The sequence below is a fragment of the Camelina sativa genome, chromosome 8 (assembly GCF_000633955.1).
Source record: "Camelina sativa cultivar DH55 chromosome 8, Cs, whole genome shotgun sequence".
Classification (NCBI taxonomy): domain Eukaryota; kingdom Viridiplantae; phylum Streptophyta; class Magnoliopsida; order Brassicales; family Brassicaceae; genus Camelina; species Camelina sativa.
Genome location: NC_025692.1, coordinates 7,562,450 through 7,571,688, shown reverse-complemented (window position 1 = coordinate 7,571,688; position 9,239 = coordinate 7,562,450). Strand labels below are relative to the sequence as shown.

Genomic DNA, 9,239 nt, shown 5'->3' with positions numbered 1-9,239 from the left:
AAAAAAAAAAAAAAAAAAAAAAAAAAAAAAAAAAAAAAAAAAAAAAAAAAAAAAAAAAAAATCAGTGAAGAAGAATGAAAAAAAAGCGAACGCACCTTGGCAGGCCAAGCAGGGAAGCCTTTGACTTTGGCAAGAACCAGATCACCGAGAATCAACTGCCCCTTGGCCTTAGTCTTGCTCCCTCCTCTTTTACGCCCAGGAGCCATAGGCGAGACCTCTATAAACCCTAATTTTGAACGCAAAACGGGACCACCGAACAGAATTGTGGAATCCAATCCAACCCAGATACCCAATTAGAATCTCTGATTTGATATCCGAGGATAATTCCACCGGAAGAGCCTCGCTGATTGATGTGGGCAGCGGAGACACCTTACGGATCACGAAGCGAGTAACAGCGACGTAGCGAGAGATAGAGAAAGATAGAGCGAGAGCGATCCAGAGATAGATTGATTGATGCGGTCGCGAGAGGGATACGATGGGGTTAGGGCTGAAAGGTGAAAAACTTGCCGAGAAGTTTTTGTGAGAGATAGAACTTTGGTTACTGTTGTCGGCGTTTTTTCCCCTTTTTTTTTCTTTTTTTTTTAACAAAGCGTAGATCGAAATCGAACAAAAGATTTCTTTTCTTTTTTCTCTAATTTACCTTTTTTATCTATATTTTTGATCTCACTAATCCTAAGTCCTAACCAAATATATTAAGACATTTTTTTTGGTTCAAACAGGTATATTTCCCCTTTTTTCTTTTATTATTTATGTACACTTTCTTTCACGTTTCCATTTTAAAAATAGGTAAAAATATAGAATATAGAATATGTTAATTTTCCATTTTTCCCATTAAAGAAACCAACAAAACCACCAAATCACAAAACAAGACTCATCCTTAAAAGATAATAAAGATAACTCTTTAAGAATGTCCCTAATCCTCCAACTATAAACAACAGCATCTAACATAAGTAAATCAACTAGGACTGGGATTTCAGAAACTCATCAAAAACCTCATCATACCTAGACTAAGTCTAATTAGTTTAAAAGAATGTGATTATATAATCAAAGATTTGCAATGCATGCATGGAATTAAGACACAAAACCACTCTTTAATCCAATACTCATTTTACTGAATCAGACATGAGAGACTCTGTAAACATGCAAGGAAAAAGAGTTCTGAAATATAGCCATGATCGATATATGAAAGAATAAAAACAGTTTGAGAGATCATGCCCTCAGACCATAACTTCATCCAAGGAAATCTAACTGGAGCAAAGCGAAAACTGGTAGAGGAAAAGAAGAAATTTATTACTTTTTGTTTGATTACCAGTTACTTCCTAACTTGAACTCTTCTTATCTTTGCTTTCATTTCCAACTGCATCTTTCACCAACTCCAATGGTCTTTCATCAATTACTTCATCGATTATTCCAAACGCCTTTGCCTCTGCAGGAGTCATGAAATGATCCCTATCCATGTTCTTTGCAACCACGTCGAGAGGTTGACCCGTGTGTTTGACATACAGTTCATTTAACGCATCCCACACACGAACAATCTGTTTTGTGTGAATCGTTATATCCTTCGCCTGTCCACTATAACCTCCAGAAGGCTGATGAATCATAACAGTTGCATTTGGGAGCGACCTCCTTTGTCCCTTGGCACCCGCTGCCAAGAGAAGAGAAGCCATTGATGCAGCCTGACCTAAACAAATTGTGCTTATCGGAGAACGGATGTACTGCATAGTATCATAAATTGCAAGACCTGTTCCAAAGAAAAAGATAAAACAATGCGTCACAGACTCACACAGGACACATTAGAAACAATGATAAAAGATCGAGCAAAAGAATCACAAGAAACAAAATCTGAAATTGAAAAAGTGTTTAACTCGTCATCACAAATCACCAGCCTCATTGCAGTAATCAAGTGAAGTGACTAACCCTAGATAAATACCCAAATCTACATAGGAACAAGTATGAACGAACAGTATCAAAAATTTCTAGTGTACTAAGCAAGAGAGCATTGACAAAGCCATGGCATCTAGCAATCTGATTCCCAATCACACTACTAACAATTACAACGAATCGAAAGATTAAAAAGTTAAAGGAAACGGAAAGCTGAAGCGTACCGGCGGTGACATGGCCGCCAGGTGAATTGAGATACATATGGATCGGCTTGGAAGGATTCTCCGACTCGAGGTAGAGAAGCTGAGCGACGACGACGTGAGAGGTATCGTCATTAATGGGACCGTTGATGCAGATGATACGCTCCTTGAGCAATCGAGAGAAGATGTCGTAAGCTCTCTCTCCTCGCGATGAGTGCTCAATAACCATCGGAATCAGACTGTAGCTCCTTCTAGCAGTGGCGATGCTAGTCGCCATGGACGATGGAGTTGATAGCCTCTTGGCGCCGGAAACGAGACCCCTCATCATCATCGGAGCTCTAAGGGTTGTTCGGGGGAGGGAGAGTGAAATTGCTCGAGAAATGAAAACTCGACTCGAGCTTTAGGGATTTCAGATTTATTAGTAAATGCACTCTCTCTTTTTTTTTTCCTTTCTTTTTTTTTTTCGATTTTTGTTTATTGGAAAATTAGTTAGACATTATACACAGCAATTATAACATAAACCAGTTAAAACTGTAAAAAGTTTTATATCAAAGAAATAGGTTTGAATATTCTGGTATTCCATTATTCATCTAACACACAACAACAAATCAAAATGTTTGAAATCTTTTGAATTTTAAGAAAAAATTATTGCCTAATTTGACTTTCACTTTCACCACCTATTACATTATTGGTTTTTAATAAAATGAAATGCAATAATAATACACTTTTTACTTCTATTTACTTACCAATCTAAATAAGCTATCGGCTTCTTTAGCTTTTGGAGTGGACGGGCAGTCAATAACGAGACGGACGGGAACCTAACTAATCTTAGTCCACAGCCTTTTTGATTCTCCTACCAGTTAAAGGCTTAGGCAATCCATCAAAAATAGAACTCGCCATGGCTGCTTGTGTGAGTAAATCAGGTTTCAGGGTCCACTTGGAGGTTGGCCATAGCGATGAACCGTTGCTGTTACAGTTCGTTTCTTGGAGACTAGAGGCGCTAAACGATTTCCTCACGCTTGAGAAGCTGTCTCCCACAGGAGCATCCATTAAATTGATCGGTGTGGAATTGACATTACCGGTCTCAGTATCTGCTGATAAGTTAGTTCTGCTTGATGCTTTGGATCTCAGTGCTAAACCTTTGCCAGCTATTGCAGAAAATACACCACTTCTGTTATCCTCTTTCAAAAGCAGTTCTGGAGCTCGTGAATTAAAATCGGCTTCAGATTTTTGGCGTCTTCTCATTGGCCTATCAGAATCCACTTCTCCTGCCTTTAAATAGTTTGGTGATTGGTTGACCTCGGCGAGGACTGCACCTNCACCTATTACATTATTGGTTTTTAATAAAATGAAATGCAATAATAATACACTTTTTACTTCTATTTACTTACCAATCTAAATAAGCTATCGGCTTCTTTAGCTTTTGGAGTGGACGGGCAGTCAATAACGAGACGGACGGGAACCTAACTAATCTTAGTCCACAGCCTTTTTGATTCTCCTACCAGTTAAAGGCTTAGGCAATCCATCAAAAATAGAACTCGCCATGGCTGCTTGTGTGAGTAAATCAGGTTTCAGGGTCCACTTGGAGGTTGGCCATAGCGATGAACCGTTGCTGTTACAGTTCGTTTCTTGGAGACTAGAGGCGCTAAACGATTTCCTCACGCTTGAGAAGCTGTCTCCCACAGGAGCATCCATTAAATTGATCGGTGTGGAATTGACATTACCGGTCTCAGTATCTGCTGATAAGTTAGTTCTGCTTGATGCTTTGGATCTCAGTGCTAAACCTTTGCCAGCTATTGCAGAAAATACACCACTTCTGTTATCCTCTTTCAAAAGCAGTTCTGGAGCTCGTGAATTAAAATCGGCTTCAGATTTTTGGCGTCTTCTCATTGGCCTATCAGAATCCACTTCTCCTGCCTTTAAATAGTTTGGTGATTGGTTGACCTCGGCGAGGACTGCACCTACCAAGCTTCTTGATTTTCTGTGGTGACTTAAGGGAGTATTGGTGGCTGGTAAAGGAGTTAGGTACTGATCATTGTCTTGGAGATGACAAGACTCTTTCTTCTTGTACAGTCCCATATCAAAACCTTCAGAAGCTCTTCTGTTTTTTGGTTTCAATCCATAGTAACCTTGCAAGGAGTTCATGGCTGGAGAAACCTTCTTTTCTGAAGGCTTCAATTTCAAAGACTGGAAGGAGTCAAATAATAAGTCTTGGTGGTTGCCATTGCTTGCTGACGATGAAGCTTGCTCGGAACACCCCTCTCTGCAAGTAGATTTCATATATCAGTCATGGTGATATCATTATTTTGATATGTCGATGCCCTTTAACGCAAATCAGTAGAGTATGATCATGATCATTTAAAACGTCAAAACGGTTCTTTTACTTTTACAAGGGACAAGCTGTACCCATCTTGGTTTGGATCCACAGTATAAACAACTCTCACTTAGCACTTTCCTTTGCTAACCTGGTCTAAGTATCTTAATAATGAACTTGGTAAACGCACAACAGCACAACTTACGGGGTAATCTAATGTAAACAGCTCAAGCTCTGCAAAAACCTTATAAGTCACACAGTCACAGACTACATACCAAGAAGAGAGGATGAAGAGGCTAAAAAAATACCCAAGATTAAGAGAGCCGTTAGATAAGCAGGGAGAAGGAGGATGTCTGCCAGGTAATGGAATCCGGAGAGACTTGAGAGCAAACATCTGAAGATCAGTCACAAGCCCATTCAGCTTCGTAATATCTGCAACCTGATCAATCACCACACTTAATTAAACACACACACACAAGCCCCCATAATCCTTGTAAACACGATTCATTCAGCTTTCTAAAACTATAATACCTCAACGCCGTATTTGATGGCAATGCCAGCGAGAGTATCAAGCTTGGAGACCTCGTGTTCGATATAACCAGCGCCGGTAGGAGTGGTAGCAGAAGGTGGAGACGAGGTGGGTGACGAGATACGCAGAATCTTGGAAACAGATGATGATGATGATGATCTGCTCGAAGGACTCCAATCACGGCAACCTTCAGAGAGATCTACGAATCCGTAACCATTAAAATCACCACGGAATTTTAAACTCGCATTGCAAATAGAAACCCGCCTCCCTCGATCCGTGAGCATTGCTCTATTGCAAATCTAATAATTAGATCTGATCCCAAAAAAAAAATTCTCGGATTCTTCCGGTAATATCGAAGAGAAAAACGAGAAACGATGAGAGATTGAAGGAGAGAAGGAGGTGATAACTCGTGGATTGATGAGAGTGAGTGATAGATAGGAACGAATTTTCTCGATGTAACTTTTTTTTCTCACCGGAGTCTCCGGAGGGGAATTAACGAACGAGAGCCATCTCTTCCCTTCTCCCTCTCGTCTCCACCGGAACGAACGACGCTAAATTTTTTATTTTTAATTATTATGTTTAATTCTTATAAATATATTTTAAACTAAAACCGCGTTACAGCTTATCAACAACCAGATTAAAAAAAAGAATAAATCATACAACGAAACGAACTGAAACTTGCATTAAATACTAAATTCTCATACAAAACATGTATACTACTAATCCCATTTATTAATTTTATGTTTTTCTCGCGACTTCTTTTGGAAAGTACAAATACGAAACTGCGGTACTTATTAATAAGGTCGAGACTAAAATATTTTATTAATTTATAGAGGTTTTAATTTATGAAGAGATTTTCATTTTTATAGTTTTAAATATTTTATAATTCACACTTTTATATTTTTTAATTTATAATTTTGGCTATCATAATATGATTGATGATTGATGTCAATAGTTTACTAGATTATCAAAGTGAAAATGATAAATGTTTACTAGATTACTAGAGTTTTAACAAGAATGCAAATTAAAAAATACGCAACTACCAAGTCATATTTCACTAAATTTTCTTAAATATATATATATATATATATATATATATATATATTTAGTTTATATCATTATTAATTTATGATATTGATGGGACTATGTTTTTACATATAATTTCAGGAAAAAAAGTATTATCTTATTATTTTATCGAATTGTGTCATTTTTTACACCGGCCCAACTCAGGACTGGAAAAATTTATTAATTTATAGTGAGTATTAATTTAAAGAGTATTAATTTATAGAGATTATACTGTAACCTTAAAATGTGTAAAAAATTACATTCATTAGAAAAACTTAATTAAATTTAGTTAATTAATTAAATAAAGAAAATTAATTTAAAAAAAAAATAAAAAATGACAGATCAAATATAAAAAAATCTAAAATAATAAAAAAACAATATTTTCTCTCTCTAATAAATTATGGACGACATTTACTAAATATATATTTTTTAAATATAAACCAATCAGAATTTCAAAAACTAATATTTTATATCCAAGTACACAATATAATTATTTTTAATAACTAAATTTTGAAGATTTTGTTAAGATTTAAAATTATGATTCTCCTATCATCTTTATTTTCTTTCATTTACAAATTGTTTGGAATTTTCATATAATACTTATGATTAATAAAATGCAGAATTTTTTCTGCATATGTTGTGATTTGAATTTTTTAAAACGAAGATATATTACACAATCTATAAAAAAATGTGTGTTTTAATTTCCACATTGGCGGGTTGGTAAAACTAAATTTATATAGATGATAAATTAATAATTTTTATTTGTCACAATTATAATATTATAATTATTACTTCATATTTCACAAAATAATGATGCAAATACAACAAACAAACAATGTAAAGCTGTAATATACGACAAAAATAAAATACTATAATATTCTAAAATAATTATTATTCAAAATACTAATAGATTTACATAACAATTAAAATAAATATTATTTCAAACAAAATAACTTTTTTAAAAAAATATAACGATAATTTTTATTATTATATTAGATTTTTTTAAAAAAATATTAACCCATTCTTAAAGCACGGAATATCTATTAGTTAAATACTAAATTCTCGTACAAAACATGTATATTACTACTCCCATTTATTAATTTTATGTTTTTCACGTGACTTTATGATATTAAAACATATACATTCAGTCCTCCCTCTCTACTGTACAAAAATATAATCTCTATAATTGAACATAATATTCACAAGGGAAACCATTATGATGTTCAACCTTATATAACATTGTTATTCGTCATATTCCCAACATGGATGTTGGACGATCTATTTGGTAAATTCTTAAGAAATATAAGACAGATGTTTTTGCCCTGTTTGAGACTCATGCGGGTAGCGACAGAGCGCAACATATTTGTCACGGATTGGGTTTTGATAATGTTTATCGGGTAGAGGTGGTTGGTCAAAGTGGAAGAATATGGTTGTTATGGAGGTCCGGTTTAGGGGACGTGACGGTGGTTAACTCGTCAGATCAGTTTATCCATGCCAAGTTTGTTGATGGTGCAGAAATCTTACATGTTATAGTAGTGTATGCTGCTCCATCTGTTAGTCGTTGAAGTGGTCTTTGGGGTTTACTTCGGGATGAGATACAGGGAGTTACAAAGCCTCTTATTGTGGGTGGTGATTTTAATACCATCGTCTGCATTGATGAGAGGGATGGTGGTAATGGTAGACTCTCAGCTGATTCACTTGCCTTTGGGGATTGGATTAATGAGTGTTTTCTCATTGATATGGGCTTCAAGGAGAACCGATTTACATGGCGTCGAGGGCGTGTGAGGGAACATTATGTTGCTAAATGACTAGACCGAGTGTTTTGCTCTGCACTTACACGGTTAAGATGGCAGGAAGCCTCAGTGCTTCATCTTCCTTTTTTATCTTCTGATCATGTGCCTCTTTATCTTCAGTTAAGTCCGGAGATAAAGAATGATCCCAGTAGGAGATCTTTTCATTTTGAGGCAGCATGGTTACAACACTTGAGTTTTAAGGAGTTGCTTTTAAACTCTTGGAACCGTGATTTATCTACTCCACAGGCATTGGATGGTCTACGGGTGACTTTGAAGCTTTGGAATAAGGAGGTCTTTGGTGATATTCAACAACACAAAGAGAAACTAGTGTCTGCGATTAAAGAGGTGCAAGATAGACTAGAGGTGAGTCAGTCAGATGATCTCTTGAGGGAGGAGGCGGTTTTGATCAAGGAGTTTGATACAGTTTTGGAACAGGAAGAAGTACTCTGGTTCCAAAAGTCAAGGGAGAAGTGGGTGGCTTGTGGGGATCGCAACACCAAGTATTTTCACACTTCGACTATTATTCGAAGGCATAGGAACAAGATTGAAATGTTGAAGGATGACACATGCAGATGGATTTCCGATTTGGGTGAGTTGGAGAACTTGGCAGTGAGGTTTTACTCTCGACTTTACTCTCTGGATGATGTTAAGGATGTTGTCGAGAACCTCCCACCTCAGGGATTTCCTGGGTTTTCCCGCGGTGAGTTGATAGGACTGTCTACACCTTTTGTCTATACGGAGGTGGAGACCTCCATTAGAAGTATGGGCAAGTTTAAGGCACCAGGACCTGATGGCTATCAGCCAGTTTTTTATCAAGATTGCTGGGACATTGTTGGTGACTCTGTCAAGCAGTTTGTTCTCCAGTTTTTTGAGACGGGTCAGTTGCCTTGTGGGACGAATGACTTGTTAGTAGCCTCAATACCGAAGGTGGAGAAGCCTGAGAAGATTGCTCAATTCAGACCTATAAGCCTGTGTAATGTTTTATTCAAAATTATTACAAAGACTATGGTCATGCGGTTGAAGAAAGTGATTTCCAATTTGATCGGTCCAGCTCAATCTAGTTTCATACCTGGGAGATTAAGCACTGATAATATTGTAGTGGTGCAGAAAGCAGTGCATTACATGAGGCGAAAGAAAGGCAAAAAATGTTGGATGCTGTTAAAACTTGATCTGGAGAAAGCATACGACCGGATCCGATGGGATTTCCTCGAAGATACTCTAAAGGCAGTTCAACTTCCGGTGGAGTGGGTGGGTTGGATTATGCAGTGTGTGACGGGTCCCAACATGACTGTACTATGGAATGGTGAGAAAACGAGATCATTTAAGCCATTAAGAGGTCTTCGTCAGGGAGACCCTCTATCTCCATATTTGTTTGTGCTCTGTATGGAGCGATTGTGTTTACCAAATAGATCGAGCAGTTGGTACAGGAGAGTGGAAGCCTATCTCTTTATCTCGGG

At 36.9% G+C, this 9,239-nt stretch overlaps 2 protein-coding genes and 1 pseudogene across 3 annotated transcripts; all 3 read right to left on the bottom strand.

Annotated features, from left to right (window-relative positions):
- The window catches only part of LOC104709308, a 10,023-nt pseudogene extending 9,091 nt beyond the window's left edge, over positions 1–932 (bottom strand).
- Positions 1,072–2,481, bottom strand: LOC104706618 (ATP-dependent Clp protease proteolytic subunit 2, mitochondrial-like). The gene is made up of 2 exons (XM_010422812.2): positions 2,106–2,481; positions 1,072–1,741 (listed from the first exon to the last, which is right to left on the bottom strand). Exons 1-2 carry the CDS (start codon positions 2,410–2,412, stop codon positions 1,320–1,322), a joined length of 729 nt encoding a protein of 242 aa, XP_010421114.1. The 5' UTR covers positions 2,413–2,481; the 3' UTR covers positions 1,072–1,319.
- LOC104706615 lies at positions 2,639–5,500 on the bottom strand. 2 transcript variants are annotated; one of them, XM_010422811.1, is made up of 4 exons: positions 4,927–5,500; positions 4,704–4,834; positions 3,404–4,344; positions 2,639–2,758 (listed from the first exon to the last, which is right to left on the bottom strand). In XM_010422811.1, the coding sequence occupies exons 1-3, from the start codon at positions 5,206–5,208 to the stop codon at positions 3,555–3,557; spliced, it is 1,203 nt and encodes a 400-aa protein (XP_010421113.1). In that variant the 5' UTR covers positions 5,209–5,500; the 3' UTR covers positions 2,639–2,758; positions 3,404–3,554. The 2 variants fall into 2 exon arrangements, with proteins under 2 accessions (XP_010421113.1, XP_010421112.1); XM_010422810.1 differs by having other exon boundaries at positions 2,639–3,397; positions 4,043–4,344.